This window comes from Anopheles gambiae, chromosome 3 (assembly GCF_943734735.2).
Source record: "Anopheles gambiae chromosome 3, idAnoGambNW_F1_1, whole genome shotgun sequence".
NCBI classification, from domain to species: domain Eukaryota; kingdom Metazoa; phylum Arthropoda; class Insecta; order Diptera; family Culicidae; genus Anopheles; species Anopheles gambiae.
Window position 1 is genome coordinate 18,729,223 of NC_064602.1, and position 20,560 is coordinate 18,749,782.

Below are 20,560 nucleotides of genomic sequence, written 5' to 3' on the forward strand. Positions count from 1 at the left end.
GCCCACACATGTGTGCAACACAAACCAAAAAAACAAGCATTCCACGGTGCGTTGGATAAAAAGCTTAACTTTCCATTTTCATTTCCAAACGATGCGCATCGGGTCAAACTACGTTTAGTTTAGTTCGCCACTCTTCTTCGTCTTTTTCGCTTGGCCGTTTTCTCAGTCTCGTCGGCATTTTGGTGAAGGTTGTACGAGTCTCGCAGCACCCAGCAAAGAGCATGGGCCAACCTGAAGCGGACACAGGATGTGGAATGTTCACCTTCGCTCCCGGTGCGCGCGTTCGATCGCGCCCCGCGTTATGCATTCCGCGGTGTAAATTAGTCCGGAATTCCGGAATCTAAAGATGTTTAACACTGAGATGCTATAAAGTGTTGTTTGTTTGGGGAATTCCGGATGTTGGGAGCTCTACAATAATGCATAAGATACATTCATTTTCCTTTGAAGTAATCTCTTAAATGAAGCTGAAGTCAACGAAGAACTCTGATGTAGAACCTAAGTCATTATGACCTGGACCCCAGGACTGTTGAACTAATACCATTGTGTGAGTATTTATCAATAGCTCACAGCCGTTAAGAGTGTAGAGATATTGAAAAAGGAAGAAGTATATGTCATCTCCATAGCGAAAATGTTCCAAAAAAATCCTCCAATATATCCCCGACGCCATTCTTCACAAAGGACCCGCTGCAATTAACCGCCAAGAGCCTGCCAAGTCATCAGCAAACCTCTCTAATAGACGTTGCGCGTGCGCTCTAGTGTTAAAAATAACATTCTGCAACCCTTCGATCGATACACACTTTCCCGTACGATCAACCCAGGAGAAACTGGTTTTGCTCCGGGTTCGCGTCCAGCTTTCCCTCCCCCTGTTCGTTGCTCCTTGGCACGTTCCCGGGGGCTAGGTCTTGGGTAACATCTGCTCACTGCAAATATTCCCAATACGTTCCCTTCCTTCCGTCACGACACGGATGGGTGGCTCTCGGCTAGGGTCAATCCCTGGCACAGGAACAACACCAACTCCTATCACCCACCTTCGGCCATTGACATTAACAGTGCTCGATGCTCCTATGGCTACCATATGCCCTAGGGACCGCAAACAAAGCGCAAAACGGGTAATGCAGATTTTGCTGCAGCCTGTCCAAATCGATCACGATCGTGGCACACGGTGGCTTGCGTGGGTCACGTCGAAGCTGCCGCCAGTAGCAACGGCCACTCCGTTACTAAAAGGCTTCGCAGCATGGAGCGCCTTGAACGCAGAACGGAACAGAAACGGGAGCGTAGACTAGCCCTGTCATTAGAAGGGATTTGGAATGACAAATCGAATGAAATCGGGTTTGTTTCTTTTGCCGTCTGTTCACTTCTTCCTGTCGGGCTGCCGGGCTGACCCTGATGTTATCTAAAGAATTCATTCAACTCCCCACCTCAAACCCATCGCATCTTTGTATCTTGGGTGTGTGTGTGTGTTGGTCAGCATCCACGTTTTAATAATAGCCCACCAGACCAGGGCGTGAGGCCGCGTTCCGAAAGTAGAGTTCGGTCCACCCGAGTTCCATTAGTCTCTTCCGGCGCAGGTAAGGGGGGAAAAGTACGGTTGCAGACAAACCAAAACCAAGGAAGCAATATGCCATCGGCCATCGGCAGCATGATAGATGGAAGGGAAATTGTATCTCGCAGCGGACGGCACTACCCAGCAAACGGAGCGGAAAACGAACCACAAAAACGACCGTATCGAGCGAAAATCGCCCGTAAACCTAAAACGCTTAGATGAACGGTTTGTTCTACCGCATGTATAGAGCATCGTTTGCTCGTTGTTCTGATCTTTTTTCTCCGTATGTGTGTGTGTGTATGTTTCTCCGTACCAGTTGACCACCCAGGGCAGTGTGGAAGGGACACATCCCTTTTTGAGCTTGGGTCGCTCATTCCCAAAACTCAACCTCACCCGCCAGTGGCACAGACGCAAACGACAGATCGGATATGGTACGCTCCAATCATGATTTCAAGCGATTGGAACATTCCAGAACAGAAAACGAGATGATCTTTCAAATTGCCCGTCCGTATTCTTCTTTCGTGTAGGATCAAGGGCATAAAACATGTTTCGAGTATAAAGACATGGACGTTCGGCGGTCGTCCGACAATGGTGAGATGTGCGTCAAAGTCGAGCAGTGCGGTTTGTTGGGTCACGATAAATTATCGTGATAACATCAAGGGATGCATTACGTACTGTGATGATGGGGAAGGATTTCATTTCATCGTATTCTATTTTTAATACATTTCTAAATAATTCAATCAGTACAATCGTATTCAGAGTCTTAGATGAACATTAGAGTTCTTTGACAAAATGAAGTAATTTGGATATTGCAAAACTCTTTTTATCGTTTTGCCGACGAACTTTCAGCAATCTAAATTAAGGTAAAATAGCAAATAGCCTTAATTTAAGATAGCAAATAGCCTTAACGGGCGTTCGCGTGGTACAGTCAACCCGAACGATTCAATAACATGCCCGTCATGGGTTCAAACCTAGAATGGACCGTCCCGCCGTAGCAAGCATAGACTTATCCGGCTGCGTGGTAATGAATTAAGTCTCGAAAGCCTGTTTAGGCCGGCATGTCCGCGTAGGACGTTACTCCAAATAGAGAAAGAAAAAGAAGAAGAAGCAAATAGCCTTTCTTTAATTTAATTTAACCTTTTTCGATAAAATACTCGTACTTAGTTTGAATTCAACAACAAAAAAACAAAACCATCTGTATTGTCAAAAATAAGTAAAAAAAAAGTCGACTTCAATTCAAATTTCAAAAAAATCAATCGACATCAAATAAGAAATTATAGCAAAAACAATGCACACCAAATAAGATTCTAGTAGGGAAAAAACCATATTTTTTTACTATTTTTATAAATATTGAGAATGTTTGTAATAGAAGGAAAACACAAAAAGTATTACGTGTAGCAAGCATAATGCAAGGAAAACATTCATGAATATGATTCTTTCCCATATTTGGGTCATTGTAGATAAATGTAAAAATTATATATCATCTTTAATCCCATTTTATCACAAATAGGAATTAAAGTTTGGTTCTGTAAATAATACACATCTTAATTATCTTTCCCCTTATTTTCTCACCGAGATTTGTTAATGATCTTTTGAAAGCTTTAAACAGCATCAACCCTCAAATAAATCACTGCAAAGGATGGGCTCAAAATAATCACACAAAATTAAACACTCCCACACACCACAACGCAGGTGGGAAAGGATTATGCTGGCTGCAAAAATCCTACACAAACAAACCACCGCACAGGTGAAAAGAAAGCAAGGACGGATGTTCGAAAGCAGATTAACGCATCCGTCTGGCCGCAGCAGCCGCAGCAACAGCACCAAACCACATGGGTTTCCCTCGGCAAGCCCTTTTTAAAAGGTCAGCGCGACAAAAACCCCGCAAACGAAAAAGCACCCGATTCCGATTTGAATCCGCTCTCCCCGTATGTGTGTGTGCGAGTGTGTCTGTGTGTGAGTGTGTGGTGGTGTGAGCAACTTTCCCAGTAAAAGTGTACACCCAGCTTGCCTTCCCGGGGAAGATTTTGGGAAGCTGCTATTCCCGTATCGCAAAGCCAGCATCTCTACGGGCTGTTACTACAACTACCGCCACTACTACTTCTACTACTACTTTCCCCTTGCGCGGAACGCTAAAAGCTCCGAATCGGGGTGGTTTTAGAAGGGATCCGTCGCCCGCCAACCCCGGGCGACTGGAAAGCTGGCAACAAGAACGAACAATGAGGTCTCGCGGACAAGCGCGCTCCGTGCGCTAGCGAAAACACGCTGACTCCTCGGTCGGCGCAATCGGGCTCCCCGGCCCGACACACATGATCCGTCGCGGCGATCGAAACTTGTTTTTCGACTTACAAGCACACTACACACAGACACATGCACCATCAAGGAGGGATTTTTCTTACATCGATTGCTTCGGGAAGGTGGGTTTTACATTTAATTAACGCAACGGGGTAAAAAGACGACTTGTGACAACACTTCTCGGCCCGGCTACACAGCCAGCGAAACGACTGCCCAAAAAAACCAGAACAGAAAGTAGTGTGGCGTACACACACACACAAATAAAAGTGTTTTTTTTTTTGTCGCGGAATCGTTTATGTTGGAGTTTTGCAGTACCAAAAAAAAAAACAACAACAACACCCTAGCCACGCAAACTTGTTTATCGTTTGCGGTTTGCGAAGCATATGATTCAGCATAAATCCAAGCTGTCAAAAAGCGGTCTAGGACTAGGTACGGAGGCCGTCTTGAAGTCGTTTTGCCCACGGGGAAGGTGTCGATCACGGTGTGTAAAGTAATTGTAATCATTTATCCACACATAAATAAAATTTAATTTTATTGTAATATGTTTTGAAAAACTTCTCCAATGCTTTTTCATTTAAATAGCCAAACAATAGTTCAATAAATATACTCTGAACATCAAAGATCTTACTGATCTTACATTTGTAAACGAGCCCATACGTAAATCACACGCACACAAGCACAGCATCTCGCAGCAAGCAAAACGTCTTGGCAAACAACAATTCTTAAAACCGATCTCCGACCGACGAGAAAGCGCAATCGCCTGGTCCGGCCCGAGAGCAAACGAAGCGCTACCCTTAATAAAAGCTGCCTTTATTTCCATCTTCCGGATTTATGCGCAAGACAAGACAGAGCCCTCCGGGCCGGGGGGGGGATTTTTTTTTGTATTTTTGTGTACTCTCCTTTGGTCGGACTGCAAGATTTCACAACACCAACACAACCGACGCACACCGTTCGGAGAGACGGCCAGCATGCACACGCACACACACACACAGCCAGATGGTGCGCAAGGCATATCGACTTTCCTCCATTTTTGGATATAGCATAGCCGTTTCGTTCTCTTCAATGAGTGGCACACGAAGGCACACCGACAAAACAGACCAACATGAGCTGCAGCATAGGTGTGCTGCTGACGGCGGCGGAATCGTGCTTGGGAAGGTTTTTTTTTTTGGAAACTTGACGCCAGTACGATCGCGAAGAAAATTCACTGTCGAAATTAACCCCCTCACACGATCAGTGTAAGGCGGAACGGTTGTTGATGGGTTGCTGATATCGCTAGACACGTAGATAAGAAAGTTGGCTACTTACTTCTCTTGCAAACGCTGCTACCCACACGGTGGATTGTGTAGTCTTTTCGATCGCTGGATTAAGCTTCACCCTTCCTAACAACAGACACTTCTCGAACACAACAATCATTCGCTTGACAACATTCAACACACTGCACCTGGAAGCCTTTGTAACCGTATATACACTCGCTTACATCCACTATTTATTTATTTTTTCCTTCCCTTTCCTTGTCACTACTAACACTGCTGGCACTAACCAGAGTCACCTATCAAAACTCGAAACCGGCGGGATTTAGCGTGTACAGTTAACTCACCAACCACAAAACGCACGAAACGACCTGGCAACGACCCTCGGGGCGAAACCTGTGCAACTGCAACGCTGCATCCGCACCACCAACACCACCACAAGCAGCAAGACCGATTGGCAAGACTCGTCCAAGAACACACCCCACGGTCACACGCGAACTCGTTGCCCGGGATCCGCGGGTCCCAAAGTCGGGGCAACCGCGCAACGACCGTAACGCTCGCGGAGACGACGAACCTCTACGACGTTCGAACTCCGCGCCCCGCGTTCCACACTCGGAACAATCCGAGAACAGCCGCGTGCAGGGAGAATGCTATAGCCACACACCGCGCACAGGTAACGCTTCCGCCGGAGCAGACGCCACGAGACACACAACACGGCAAAGACGCAACGCAAACTGCTCGACTGTCAGTTGGCGAATGGAAGCGAACAAAAGGCGCAGCAGCAGGGCCTCTGCTCAACACAAAACGGTCGGTCCGCTCCCTCCCTGTACGGAGGTTTTGCGCTCTCAGCCGTTCACTCTCTTTGGCCGTGCGAGCGGACAAGGCATCGGGCAAGAAGGTACGTCGAGCCCTCGATGCCTGGGGCCGTAGTACGGCTGGGTGCTTGTGGCCTGCATTCCACGGGAGAACCTGCGATCACGGCGACGATCGCGAGAGCGTTCCATGTGGCGGGGTTGAAACCAGATGCAGAAGCTTTCCGCGTAAGGGGGTTGGCCGGGCTTGCTAGTATTGGTGTAAGACGACTGCCCAGACCAGACCGATCGATTTCGTGTTTGGTGAGAACGCGAAAGTTAGGTCCTGCTGTTTTGGGAAACGGGGTTGAGGCGTGTACGGAGAATGGGGAAATTAACTGTGGCAAATGCTGTTCGACAAACATAACGAGCAAAACACACCAAACACATCTGGAAGAATGGGAGTTAAAGGAAAACATGCAAAGGGTGTTTAGTAAGGATCCAGAGCGCCACCATTAAGCAGCGCTGCATGCTATACTTGGCATTTTATTGGGAGGATTGTTGCTATCAAGATTGTACAAAATGTTCTTCACTTTTAATATAAATTTGAATTCTAATAAACCCATATTTAGAGGCTTTTATATAAAAAAAATACAATCTGTTCTCGATTTATGTGATTCTTCTCGGATTATACCCGAGGATTCAAAGATAAGCAGTTTTCTAAATTTGACAGTTCATGTGTCAAATTGGTACAATTTGTACTGATAATAAACAAATTATATAACAAACAAATAACAAATACATTAGAACGTCGATTATTCTGGCAGCTCGGGACCGGACGGTTGATGGTTAAGCGATTTCCACAGATATTAGTCCAAGAAATGGCAAGTTCATATAACATTTTTAAATTTCTCTGGTTTTAATTAGAATTTACTTCCATTCAATCGATTAATCATTACTAGAATATTGTTTAATCAATAACAATAGACTTAACAATTGTTCTTTAACAAAAAATGTAGTTAAAAAATATCACTAGACACTAGACAGCTGCACAACAAATGTTTTTTGCCAACCTGACCATCGCAAAAAACGCTCGCCACGATTGACCGGTTGTCAAATTCATGCGCACGGTTAAGCCATCCGCCGGTTTATCCGCTCTTGGATAATCGACGTTCTATTAATCAAATTAGGTATAAAAGAATTTAAATTAAACAAAATAATAAAATAAATTTTTAGATATAATCTTGCTGACAAATGTGATATTCGATGATTTGAGATTCGGGGAAATATAGTAATGCTATTTTCGAGAAATAATTTGGTATAAGTAAGCCCGAACTATAATATTCAGATGCTTGTCAGTATGCCTAAAATAGGTATGCTAAAAAATAAAAGGGTTCTATTTTTCCAAACCGTGTACAGTGGAGCGACGGGTACATTTTATTCGGCTGTCTGTTTATTTTTGCTGTTGAGAAATGACAGTTCAATACAAAGGTTACAATGAGTGCTGAAGAGGATATTTGAAAGAAAAAAAAAGGATTTTCAGAGCACATTGTAATAAAAAAATGCTATAATTCCGGAATTTGTGATAAAATATATACTTTGACTCATTATCCCTCTTATTCGAGTGTGCGAGCGAGGTCGAGTCCCAAAGAGTCCGGATAAACGGAGCTCCATTGTATTTAAATCGGAAAATATACGCAGATGCAAGATAAATGAGCACCCTCTTTTTCTATTCATCCAAATTTCACACAACACTAATCTGATGTGTGAATCATAGTGTTTTGGTCGTGTAAATCTAATTTAAAATAATTATGCTTTCCTACTGTCAAAGTTATAATTCTTACGTGATTTTTTTTTTGGTACATTTTTGGTGTGCTGAACAAGCGAAAAGAAGATAAAGAAAGAACAAGCGAATGCTACCGCTTGTTCTGCCAAACTACCTCTACAACAACATCAATATTTTTCACGTTGTTTTTCGTGGAACATGCGCGTAGTGGAAATGACGCTGAAGGGCGAAAAATATGTTACGTGGAAATGTGTACACTGCTGGCAGCACGGGAGTTGTTTCCAGCATTCAGTATTTTATATGCTAGTTTTAGCTTTTATCTACTTTACACGAGCGTTTAAAAATTTGTATATTCTGGGGAAAAGAATCTTTGGAGTTCATAATTTGCTTGTGTAAATTGATTATTGTTCGTGAAAAAATTAAACAAGACATTCAAATTGACCGTTAAATCTTGTAAAGTAATTAAATAACATTAATTAACATTAACAATAATTAACCAATTTTCAGCTGTCTTAAATCTTAGTTTCAGCTGTGTAAAGTTGATGAAAAACTACTTTGCTTAGCTTAGCTTGGAATAAAAATACATACATGTACCATTTTTTGTATCGAGGGATTTTCAAATGTAGCTTTAAAAGGCAGTGTATTCTGTAATGAGTAATTGAACTTCCAATTTTTTTCAAATCAAAATGTATTTTTGCTGTAAATTAATTTTTTACCTCCTAACTAACAATTTCATATGCTATGGTGAAGGGAATTGACTTTTCATAATAATTGTTTATTGAGGTACAAGCTTTTTTCCCTTTGCCAATTGACCTGACAAATTACCGCAAACGAAACGTAGATTTTTGACTTCTACCTTTCATTTTACTTAATTTAGGTACTGTGCTTCTCGCGCGCTACCTGCAAGTGATGCCGTCTTGTCCGTTGCCAACCGACATTTCAAATCATTTCGCCCCGTCACTTGGGGCGAATTGAACAGCGGCGCATCGGGCGAACAAGAACGGGAGAGAACGCTCGTCGTTCCCGCTGCCCCTGTCGCTCTCTCGCAAACAGCAGCGCGTTCTCTTTTCCACGCTCAGCGCTCACCATTTTTCGGTGCGGAGTTTTTTTTCGTTTGTGCTGCTTCTCACACTCGCGAGCAACAAATAGCGCAACGCCACCAACACCACCACCGATCTAGCCTTCTCCCTCTGCCGGTGCCACACAGATTCCGCGCCCCGCGTCCCTACACAATTTCCCGTTCTTCAACGGGATCTCTGCCCAAAGCGGCCACACATACCCGTCCCGTGTGGTGCCGTCTCCTACCCGCAAACGAATTGTGTTCAAAGCACCCCCCCGTCACGCACACTAACACGCAGCTAACACCAGCAGCGCGGCAGCATTTCGTTCTCTCTCTCCGGCCGAAACCAGTACGCTCTCTGTCTTGCGTGCGCTCTCTCGCTCGCGTACTTTCGAGCGTACATCGCCCTGCACAAGCGAAGGGAGCAAAACGAGCAAGCCAAACGCGTTTTCCCTCTCATGTGTGCTGGTCGTGTAGTGCGCGTCCTGCTTGCTTCTTTGCACACCGTTCGGAACAGTTGCGAACCACTGCGCCGCCATATTAAAGTGAGACAAAAGAACCGTGTGCCACACCGCTTGTCTGTTGTGTGTGCGGTGTTGTGCTGTGTGTTTTGGGATTTTCTACGTGAAACGGACACAATTTCCGGACCCGCCGGAGGACGACGCCGCGCGTACATTTCTGTGTGTGTGATTTGTCTTGGCGGTGGCGGACACACGGACGCCCAACATTCGGCCAAGCCACGGGGGCAGAGTAACAGAAAAAAAGGTACGCGCGTCACGGGAACAACGCTCTCCGAAAGCCCCCCTATACAGGCTCAATCATTGCAGTAGTATGATTGAGAGAGGGGGCAAATGAGGGCATTTTTCACAATAGTAAAGAAAAAAAATCGATCACCTTTCAACGCTTGACGGTGTAATGTGTGATCAAACTATCGAACTATTGGGATGAAATATGTGGTTAAAAGAGTTCCACCTCCCGCACTTCAGAAAGGGTATTGAGTGGCAGTACTGGTGGAGCTATATTTCGTCACAGATTTTGCCCCATTCCGAAACACCTTTCTCTCTCTCTCTCTCTCGCTCTCCGTCTCCGTGGAACGCGCGCTGATGCGATGATGCGGCAGCAGAGCAGCCCAGTACGACCAAGCGAGAGAGACGCACTCATACACGTGTGCACACGGGGCAAGTGACGCGCAGCGCGAGACGAGCGAACGGAAAAAGTTGGAATGAAACGGGAACGCTACGCTGGTGTGCGTGTGCGAACAACATACACCCGTACAAAGCCGCGAGAGAGCGAGTTAGCAAATGGCCGCACGCGCGCGCGACACACACTGTGAGCAGCACAAGCAGCAGCAGCAGCAGTAGCAGTCGCTTAGTGTGAAGATTTGACAGTGTGCTTGAAAAAAAAGGGTTTTTTCGGCATTTCGAGTATCATTTAGTCCTTTTATTCTGTGTTGAAAATCACAATTTACCGTGCTTGCCAGTGTGCTGTTGGGACACGCCTGTGCTTTCGTGTGTAGGTAGGAATGCCCATAAGAGGTGACGCCGTAATACCAAGCCGTGTGTGTGCGTTGGGAGTAGAGAAAGCAGCTAGAAAGCTGCCCATATATACATATATATTGCCCATGATGGAGCGATGCCGTGCGTGTTTCAAGTGCAGCAGCTCGACGCATTCTGTTTGCCTTGCCGTCGGAAAACGGAACGGCGTGAAAGCATTTTCTGAACCTCCTCTTCCCCGCCCTGCCCAAATCCTCATCGGTCCACCAAAAAAACAGCGACCGCAAAAGCGGGACCGTGTTATTATTGTGACGTGTGTGTGTGTGCGCGGTCACTCTTGTGAAACAACGATTTGGGAAGCGCGCGCGAAACGTTCTACTTTTGTCTCGACTTTCAAAGAAAAAGCACTTTGGCAAAGAAAAGGGAAGGAACGAATACAAACGGAGCGCTGTGTGACAATACAGAGACGGGGACGCCCGTCAGAGCGACTGTGTGTGCGTGTGTGTGTGCGAGTTTGCACGGTCGGAACGAGGCTGTGCCCTGTCTCTCCTTCCTTGCACACGCACACACCGATGCGCGGGCGCACTTGCTTTGGTGCAGTCTCCTTCGCTCGAACGGATCTTTTTTCTGCTGCCTCTCTGTTTCCAAGTAGACAAAGTAGGCTATAGCGCGGGAGTGATGTGGTGTGGTGCTGCTCACGCGTGCGCCGTCCTTCTTTTACGCACCTCGGTCCGCGTTTTTTTCCTTCTCCCTGGCCCAGTGCTTCTCTCCTCTGGTGGTTTTCTTTCTGTGCAGTGGGTGAACGGACGGATGATGGGATGTGCGCTGCATTTTCATCCCCCGATTGTGTGGTATGCGGGAGTTTACGGGGCTTTTTTTTTCGCTCACTCCCTCTCCCTCCCTAATCCACCTCCGCCAAGTGCAGTTGGAAAAAGACATCTATCATACTGCACACGCACGCTCAACCTGTGCCTTTCCATGTGCTCTCTCCTCCTCTTCCTGTTTTATGAGGGGCAAATTTATTTGGCAGACAAAACATATAAATTGCGATGCTTCTTCCCTTTCTAGGAGCGAGCGGGGGTTGACTGTTAAACGCAAGAAAACGGACCGAAAAAACGTGCGTGCGGTTGTCGTGGATGCGTATGCGGTGTGCGTGCGAGAGGAAAAAAATATCCATCTCACGCAACAAAACGCGGTGCGATGTTGTACCGCAAACGTCACTGGCGCAGCGGTTGCTGGTTCGCGGTTTATTTACAATTGTTTTTTTTTCTTCTTCTCCCCACTATTGGTTGCTACTGTGATGCGGCGGGTGCATCTTGGTATGCTGTGATGTACCTCACAGAACAAAAATGCATTTTTTTGTCTTCGAAGGATATCGTGAAGACAAACTTTCAAAGAAACGGCACGAAGTGAGAGGCAATTTGCTCTAAAAAATTGAAGTAACAGAAAAACGCAGATTGGTAAATATTCCAACTTTACATTCACTAAAAATTCACCCTGCGCTATGTGCTCCGCATTGCATTGCACACCCTCTCGAACCGGTGATGATTTCACGGGTAACGGAGCGGGGGTCGTACAAGGTGAAATCGTATCCACCACCATCACGAACGAACGAACGTTCTCAAGGTGTTTGCTGCAAGGGATATGCTGCCACTAACGCGCTCCAACCAACTTTCAATTTTTTCGAGAGATCACGAATCACGTTGGTGTGTCCAATGTTTGGCTGGAAAGTAATTCACCCACTACAAACGCCGTTGGCCGACGAAATGTGTGCTAATTACGGGTCGTCACATGAAAAGCGAAGGGTATGGGAAGCTTTGAGACTAGTAAAGATCCCCTATGATAGCAATTGACGTGGAACATGGGATAAGATTAAGATGTTAGGAGTTGTTAGTGTGTTTTCCACTAAAATTGACCTCGTCACTTACTAATTGTCTATGTTCTCGCCTTATTTTTGCAGACGCTTTAATCGTGTGCCGTGAAATTATGCTCACGGGCCCCTCATCATCATCATCATCATCCCTAGCAGCAGTATTTGAAAACAGTCGCCTGTGAGGAAAACAGTTCGTCGACAGCGCAGCAAGCAAGCAGGGCGAGGAGCAGTCGTGGGTCGTCGTGGGCCACGCGCAAGCAATGTTCACCGCCAACAACATCCAAACGGCAACGGGCACCCCAATCGGCATCCAGTATCAGACCGCGACCGCCACCGACATCAACAAGGGCACCAAGCTGGAGGGCCAAAAGACGAACCAGCAGGCGCCGGAGTTTTCGACGTTCTACGCTAATGTGAATATGATACAAAAGCTAACGCCAACGTCCCAGGTAAAAAGGGTGGCAGCAGAAACACACAAAACGAAAAACAAAGACGTTTGGCAAATAGCATTTTTCTTCTATACCGTACTCGTCTCGTTTGCTTGCTTGTTGTTGTTCGGAATCCCCCTCCCCCCTTTTGTAAAACCGGGGACGATGGCGGCGGCGGCGGCGGCAGCGGCGACGACCGCAAGGGGACACCGTAACCGAACTAATATGATGCATTTTGTTCTCTCTTCTCTCTCTCTCGGTGCCATTTGTAGGCGTTGAGCACCGTGAATCTGGCGCAGCTGTCCGATGACTCCAAAACGGTACAGTACCTGCAGCCGTTCGGGTACGCCAACTGTGCCCTGGTCAACCAGATGCCGATCCCGAACGGCGTCACCGGGATCACGGTCGATGGCAGACAGCTGGTCGTGAACAAACCCATCACGGTAAGTGGTTTTGGCCGCTCGCTTGCAACATAATTCGCTAATGCTTCCCCCGCCCAAAATTTCCAGAACACCATATCCAACATCAGCTTCAAGTGCGATGTGTGCGGTTTGATGTTCAACCATCTCACCCTGCTGAACCATCACAAGCGCACCCACAACCAGGATGGGGAAACGACATCGGATGCCATTACGGTAGTAACGCAAGCGCAGAATTTAGTCCAGGCACAAAATCTCATCTCAGAAACGGGTCAAAACCTTGGTCAGATTCAGATTGTCGCCACGGAAGCGCTCGACCCGGCACCGCAGCAGCAGCAGCTGCAGCACGCCCAGGAGCAGCAACAGCAGCAGCAACAGCAGCAGCAGCAGCAACAGCAAGCCCAAGCGCAGGCTCAAGCTCAAGCGCAACAGCAAGCGCAGCAGCAAGCGCAGCAGCAAGCGCAACAGCAAGCGCAGCAGCAGCAACAGCAACAGGTGACAACACACACCACCAAGGCGGACAAATCGCAGAAGTGCATCTCGTGCAACGGGCCCATCCACAGCAACCCGAAGCGAAAGGGCCCGAAGCTGATCCGGTGCGAAACCTGCATCAGCAACGATGGCGCCCAGCCTGTCTCGAGAAGTAGTAAGTACTCCGAAGGGGGCAAAAGCGGTTTTTGGTAGCAAAAACCAATTAATTCCCATCTTTCTCCTCCCCACAGCGACCCAAATCTTCGTCGCGCCCGACGGTGACATCAAGTTCGAGATCGGCGAAATCCCGAACGCCTCCAACAGCAACTCGTCGATGGACTCGCTGATGCCGGGACAGATGCATCCGATCAAGGCGGAGCACGCGCTCGTACCGCAGCAGAATGCGCATCCGGTTAAAAAACGTAATTTAGCAACTGTCACAAAATGTAACAAATGTAACGGTTCTGGTGTAATTATAGTTGGAGGCCAGAAGAAGCTGATCCAATCGTCCATGCATCAACAGTGGGTATTCCTTTTTTGTTTGCGCTCGGTTCACGTAACTCTCCCACGCGAGTGGCAGATGCGCGCACACCGCTTTGTAGGGGCACCACAATTACTAACACGTCGAGGGGCGGCGACGCCTTTTTGGGTTGCCCGGTTTTTTTGCTCTTTTCCCTCTTTTAGGCCGGAAAAACCATTCACCTGCAACACGTGCGGAGGGCGGTTCTCGCGCTACTCCAGCCTCTGGTCGCACAAGAAGCTGCACACGGGCGAAAAGAACTACAAGTGTAACGTGTGTGGTATAGCGTTCGCCAAGGCCGTCTACTTGAAGAACCATATGCGCATCCATACCGGCGAAAAACCGTACAAGTGAGTGAAGGGACGCATTTAAAGAATGATATGGAAGTATTGACGGGGATATTTTGTGCATTTTTCTTTAAAGGTGCGGCACCTGTGGCATGCAATTCTCCCAGTCGCCACATCTGAAGAACCACGAGCGAACTCACAGCGGCGAAAAGCCATACGTTTGTGAGGTAAGTAGCGCGAAAGGAGCTTCTTAATCGTGGTACAGTAGGTGACCGCTAACTGCATGTGTTTTAACTGGAGTGCTTTTTAACTGGAGGTTCGCTAACTGGAGTGATTCTCAGTTAACGAACACTTAAACGTCAAAACATGAAACATCCGGAATCTCATGAAGAGAAATTTGTCGCAAATATGCATTTTTCAAACAAATTTAGGGTCTCTTGTAGTGATGTGCTGTATGGAGCGCACCCACGACTCCGATCCGACTCTGACTATTGTTAGTTCGATTCCGATTTCGGCAAAATGGAACCACTAGATCCGCCTCGTGTCGGAGTCGTTCGGAGTCGCCCGGAATCGTCCGGAGTCGTCTGGAGTCGTCTGGAGTCGAACGACTCCGAACGACTCCGAACGACTCCGGACGACTCTGGATGACTCCGATTCCGAACGACTCCGGATGACTTCAAACGACTCCGAACGACTCCGAACGAGTCCGGACGACTCCGAACGACTCCAAACGACTCCGGACGACTCCGACTCCGGACGACTCCGGACGACTCCGAAAGACTCCGACGACTCCGAACGACTCCGGACGACTCCGACTCCGGGCGACTCCGGACGACTCCGGATATTGCAGCGCGGACCTACCTTCCGGAGTCGATTCCGAATATATCGGAGTCGGATCGGAGTCGACTCCGGATTTTGGCCAACTTTACCCATCACTAGTCTCTTGCCTACGTTTGCTATTAATTTATGTTGTTACACGAATTACTATACTCTATATCAACATAAATGAAAAAATGTTTGGTATGTTTATTCCAGTCAACGCCAATCGAAACAATCAATCCATAGAAACGTCACTCCAGTTAGCGAACATTGTTCGTTAACTGGAGCTTGTTTACCTCTCAGTTAGCGGTCACCTACTGTAATAGCTATGTGATGGTTATTAATACTTTGTTTCATCGTATTTAACACAGGTCTGTGACAAAGGATTCGCCCGTCACGCAACGCTCTGGAACCATCGGCGCATCCACACCGGCGAAAAACCGTACAAATGTAACCGCTGCCAGTCCGCGTTCAGTCAGGCTGCGCATCTCAAGAATCACGAAAAGGTATGCAATGTATTAAATCATTAGCAAGAGAGTATCTTGGGAGCTCAAATTAACCGATCTTGTTCCTTCCCATTCCTTCCACAGGTGCACTCCGGTTTGAAACCATTCAAGTGTGACATCTGTTCAGCGGCGTTTGCCGATCGGTTCGCGCTGAAGAGGCATCGTGGCATTCACGAGAAATATGGTACGCCACGGTTGGCCTCAATTGAATGCTGACTCCCGGGAATGTCTCCCGCAGAGAAGAGATGTCTAATATTTTATTTTTTGCCCCCAATTTTGCTCCCTTCCACAGGTCAAACTACGCCGCTCCATCAGAACCAGCAGCAGCAGCAGCAAACGGCACAGGTCGTCACGCAGCAGGTGGTGCACAAGGAGGAAATTATCGAAATGGAGGAGAAACCGCGCGAGGTGATCATAACCGGAATGTAGAGTGTGTGCAAACACGGGGCAACCGAAATTTCTCGCGCCTTTAAGCGCGTGTGCCGTGAGCGTAAGTTTAAGTTAGTCGCGTAAACAGTGTGAGAGAACGAGAGAGCGAGAGAGTGCATTTTTTTAGCAGTTTGACCCGATGCAGGAGGTTTAATAGTGAGGTAGAAAAGTTAGTAATACACACTGAACGGGTGCAGTTGCTCTGGTGTGTTTGTAAAAATGCATTACTTATCGATAAGAAAGAAGGGGGGGAGGAAGCTCTATATATATGTAGGTGTAGTTGAATTAGGACAGTTGATTGCTCTATGGCGCTGCACTTTGTTAATTTTGTATTCGAGTTTCCTTTTCGTTTCTTCACCCTGATGATATCCCCCAACAAAACCGTGCACCGTGGATTAAATTTATTACATTTTTCCCTTTTACTAGTCCAGTAAGGGATGGTTAAACATTTTGATTATGTAAATTGGCAACTTTTTGTTAAAATTTACACACACACAAGCAGCTTTGTCTAATAATTGTGCCCAACTTTCTATTTTTTTCGATTGCAATATGAAAGATCGCATTGGTGCTGATTCAAATCGTTGCGTTTTTTGTATGTACCATCTACATATACAATGCCGAATAATAGTCGAAGCATGAAGCGGGCATGCACAAGTTTAACGAAAATGATAGGGCGAACCTTTGTAACTACGGGACGATACGAAGTGCAGAGGAAAGCGAAACACCGATAGATGGTTAGAGCGTATTAACTTAACGACAAACTCTAAGTATAGGTGCATTTCATTTGCATTAGCCGTTTATTATTATGATTGTAGTAATTAGTTTCATGTTTAATTCGTACTCTGCTATCTAAGCGACATACACCACCTTGAAAAAAGCTCGAATTGAACGCAATTCAATTAGCAGCAAACACTTGAACGCTACCGTACACTCTCCGTGGGAAGCCAATGGGCAAATGCGCAGGTGTCACACAGGTCGAGGCCAACCTTCTGACAACGGTTGTGCCAAAAACCATTTACAAAGGAAGCAGATTGGTCCGTTTTATTGCAACGTTGTGTGTGGCCATTATCATAAGCCTACATTATAAGTGTGGAGTGGGTTCTTTCAATGCTCCTTACACAGGAAACACGGGAGAATCGTACAACAACACACTCCCCGTTGACCGAATATCGGCACTCCCATGTCCTTTCCCCCCCTCCCTAATGCCAGTGTAAAATTCTCCCGACTGCGATGCTCTTTTAGTGTATTGAGTAAAAAAAAACGATTTTTGGGAAAGGAAAGTATAACCCAGTAAAGGCTTCCTAAAGCTAACTCCGCGGAAAACGAACGGGAACTGAAAAAAAAGAGATGTTTCTTTACCGTTTGATCGTCTTTGGTCGTTAGCCATTAGATTGCACTGCTCTCGATGGAGCAGCATCGATTAAAAGAAGCATCTACCTGTAAATAGACAGTTTTAAATGTTACAATTCAAATCGTCATATGCATGCGGCCTTTACCGGGCGGCGCACCATTACATTCTAATTATCACCGTTGTAAAAAAAAGAACAGTATAAAGTACAGCTCACACATGATCCACAGCAAATACGCCGGTTACATCAAGCCGGAGGGAGAAGAAAGGTAGAATTTAATTTCAACATTGATTAATGAAGAAAAAGGAAAACACACACTGAGAAGTTCTGAATACATGCGCGATTACGGAAAATAAATAATTTAAAGAACATTGAAAGTAGTTAATAAACTGTAAAGGTAATTTTTATCGTTTAATTTGAAGTTGAAGCTTATCATTTTCGTCCCAAGAAGGATTTGTTTGAAACTCGCTAAAATAAAATTAGAATTTTCTCCCCAACCGTCACAACTGTCAAAATTCAAATGAAACCCAACGCGATGATATGGCGATGTTTCCCGAAGTTTGACAGCGCCCGTTCACGTGCGAATGACAGACGGCGAACAGTGTTTTGTTGTGCGATTGTGGTACCCGCGCTCGAACGCCCGGATCGCCATTGCTGTTCAACAAAATGGATCTTTTCGTGATCGACACGGCCGGCGACACCAGCGGAAGCCGTAGCTTCGCTTTAGGCTCCATCCCGCGTCTTCCCAAATCGTCCATTAGCGCATTAGATGGCCGGGTGCCCGCCGAAGAGACGAAGTTACACAGCACGGCACCGGAGGAAAGCGATGACGACGACGACGACTACGCAGGTAGGTGAAGGAGAAAGAAGCGATGGGGGATCTTTCCCGATGCGAAAGTATAAATGTGCTTTCCATTTCAGGACTTCCACCACCGGGCGAAAGCATCGCGAACATCCTGAACAAAGACGATGTTGCCGACGTGCATTTTGTTTCACGGAAACGCAAAAGCAATGGTGGTGGGAAAGCGGTATCGCAAACTGCCGACGATACAGCGCAGCAAGCTGGGCCTTCCAAGCAGAAAAAAGGCGGTCCCGGAATTCAGCCGATCCGCACGAACGTTCAGGAAGAGATGAAGAGTGCCGTCCTCACGCCGGCCATTGAGAAGAAGGAGAATATTGCCCGGTTGGCCATGTCGGACACTGCAATACGGAAGTTAAACAGGGTAAGGATGCGTTTGCTTGTGGGGAGGAAAAGCAGCAGCTTGTGTATGTCCCACTGATGAAATATTCGACAGCTGAATTGGTTCGCTCGAAGATGTTCAGTTTCGCTTACCTAGACTCAACCCGTATCCAGCAACAGCGCCCACCCATTGTAATCTTGATGGTATGAACTCGATTCTAGTCGATTCTGCAGCTTTTGCATGCCGTCGTAAGGCCGATGGGAAATTGTACGCGTGCCGTTTCGAAGCTTAATCTGTCCCATTCCGATGCGGCTTGCGATTGCTTCGATCTGACTCGTTCGGATCGACAGCACAGAGAAACAACACATCGTTGAAAGAGCATAAACAATGTGTCCCGATTGCTGCGATCCAACAGGAAATGTTTTTTTAAGTTGGGTTTTTTTTTCAAATGGATACGGGTCTGGTTAAGTTGCTGCACAATCTCGGCACCGATTGATGCCTTCTTTAGTAATCTGATGCAACTATAGTCCATTCAACAACTTACCATTTAGAATCCAACAATTGAGACACCTTTTTTTACCCCCATAATTACAGCTGGAACGCAAAAAGACCAAGGGCAAGGGTTGGTACGGACTGGCCGCACCGGAAATCACCCCGGAGCTGCAGAACGAGCTGACGCTGATGAAGATGCGCTCCGTGCTGGATCCAAAGCAGTCCTTCAAGCGGCTGGACAAACGCAAGCAGCCCAAATACTTCGAGATTGGCAAAATTATCGACTCCCCACTGGATCATTTCAACGAGCGCGGCATGAAGAAGCTTAAGTCGAAATCGCTCGTTGACGAGCTGCTGGCCGACGCCGAGTTCCAGAAGTACAACAAGCGCAAGTACGCGGAAGCGCTCGAGCGGCAGAAGAAGAAAGCCTACCACAAAGCGGTCATGAAAATGAAGAAGGAGAAGAAGAAGGGCAAGAGGAAATAAAGTAGGCTTTTACGGGTTTTGCTGTTTAGTTGCTAAAAAGTCCATCACTTTCGTTGCGATCGTATCGTACGCTTGGGCCAGCAGGGAGTCGGGAAATTTCAGACAAACCGGCGTGCCGGCATCACTGCACCGCATCACATCCTTCTCGATCGGAACGCGGGCCAGCACTTCCACGGACAGCTCCTGCACGTACTGGTCGATGAGGTTGTCGGCAAACTCGATCCGATTGGAGCATTTGTCGCACACCACGTGGCTCATGTTTTCCACCAGCCCTATCAGCGGCACCTGTAGCGTTCGGTACATTTGCGCACCCTTCTTGGTGATGTCTAGAGCGGCCGCTTGAGGCGAACTGACCAGCACCACCCCATCGATCGGGACATTCTGGCTGAGCGACAGATGAACGTCGCCCGTGCCCGGCGGTGTGTCCACGATGAGAATGTCCAACGGGCCCCAGGCAGCACCTTTCAGTAGCCGCTGGATGGCGGACATTACCAGCGGTCCGCGCCACACTACCGGACCTGTATCCACCAGCAAACCCATCGATAAGCTAAAAAACAATACAACAATGTAAAATTACAAATGATAAACACAAATTACCGCATATTCTACTCACCATTTGACACCGAAATTCAGCAACGGAACCATCATGTTTTGTTCATCCACCAGCGGCGCTTCGCTCACGTTCATCATCCTCGGCACGGATGGGCCGAAGATGTCCCCATCGAGCAGTCCGACCGCTTTGCCGTGTCGGGCCAGCGTGACGGCCAGATTTACCGCCGTGGTGGTCTTACCGACGCCACCCTTCCCCGACGAAACCACCACTATGTGCTGCACACCCGGTAGAGGCATCCGTTTCGGTAAGCTCCTAGCCATTAACTCCGCCTGCCGCTGGTCCGGTTTGGAGGCGAGCGTGCGTGTTGCCAAACGAACGCATCGCTTACTAGATTGCGCAAATAAACGCGATACACTTTTCAACATGATGGTAGTAATGCGACTACGGCTGCTTTGCCGTGTGTCCGTTTCGTAACGTTCACCGCGACCTGGGCAGCGGCGTTTGTTTACATCGCGCGAAGAGATTTTGG

At 47.1% G+C, this 20,560-nt stretch overlaps 3 protein-coding genes across 22 annotated transcripts; 2 read left to right on the forward strand and 1 right to left on the reverse strand.

The window, feature by feature from the left end:
- The first annotated feature begins 8,758 nt into the window (after window positions 1-8,758).
- LOC1279795 (zinc finger protein 184) lies at window positions 8,759-17,734 on the forward strand. Of its 20 annotated transcripts, none has more exons than XM_061661745.1 (12): window positions 9,144-9,490; window positions 12,179-12,540; window positions 12,792-12,962; window positions 13,029-13,154; window positions 13,227-13,584; window positions 13,661-13,831; window positions 13,889-13,931; window positions 14,094-14,279; window positions 14,353-14,443; window positions 15,407-15,541; window positions 15,626-15,725; window positions 15,834-17,734. In XM_061661745.1, the coding sequence occupies exons 2-12, from the start codon at window positions 12,352-12,354 to the stop codon at window positions 15,968-15,970; spliced, it is 1,707 nt and encodes a 568-aa protein (XP_061517729.1). In that variant the 5' UTR covers window positions 9,144-9,490; window positions 12,179-12,351; the 3' UTR covers window positions 15,971-17,734. The 20 variants fall into 20 exon arrangements, with proteins under 20 accessions (XP_061517724.1, XP_061517726.1, XP_061517716.1 ...); XM_061661748.1 differs by lacking the exon at window positions 9,144-9,490 and adding an exon at window positions 10,022-10,241 and having other exon boundaries at window positions 12,179-12,504; XM_061661747.1 differs by lacking the exon at window positions 9,144-9,490 and adding an exon at window positions 10,028-10,241.
- Window positions 17,735-17,897: 163 nt separating this feature from the next.
- Window positions 17,898-19,517, forward strand: LOC133393983 (deoxynucleotidyltransferase terminal-interacting protein 2). The gene is made up of 3 exons (XM_061661750.1): window positions 17,898-18,169; window positions 18,241-18,542; window positions 19,095-19,517. The coding sequence occupies exons 1-3, from the start codon at window positions 17,986-17,988 to the stop codon at window positions 19,476-19,478; spliced, it is 870 nt and encodes a 289-aa protein (XP_061517734.1). The 5' UTR covers window positions 17,898-17,985; the 3' UTR covers window positions 19,479-19,517.
- LOC1279796 (iron-sulfur protein NUBPL) lies at window positions 19,486-20,518 on the reverse strand. Its single transcript, XM_319573.5, has 2 exons — window positions 20,092-20,518; window positions 19,486-20,025 (listed from the first exon to the last, which is right to left on the reverse strand). Exons 1-2 carry the CDS (start codon window positions 20,454-20,456, stop codon window positions 19,488-19,490), a joined length of 903 nt encoding a protein of 300 aa, XP_319573.5. The 5' UTR covers window positions 20,457-20,518; the 3' UTR covers window positions 19,486-19,487.
- Between the last annotated feature and the right edge of the window lie 42 nt (window positions 20,519-20,560).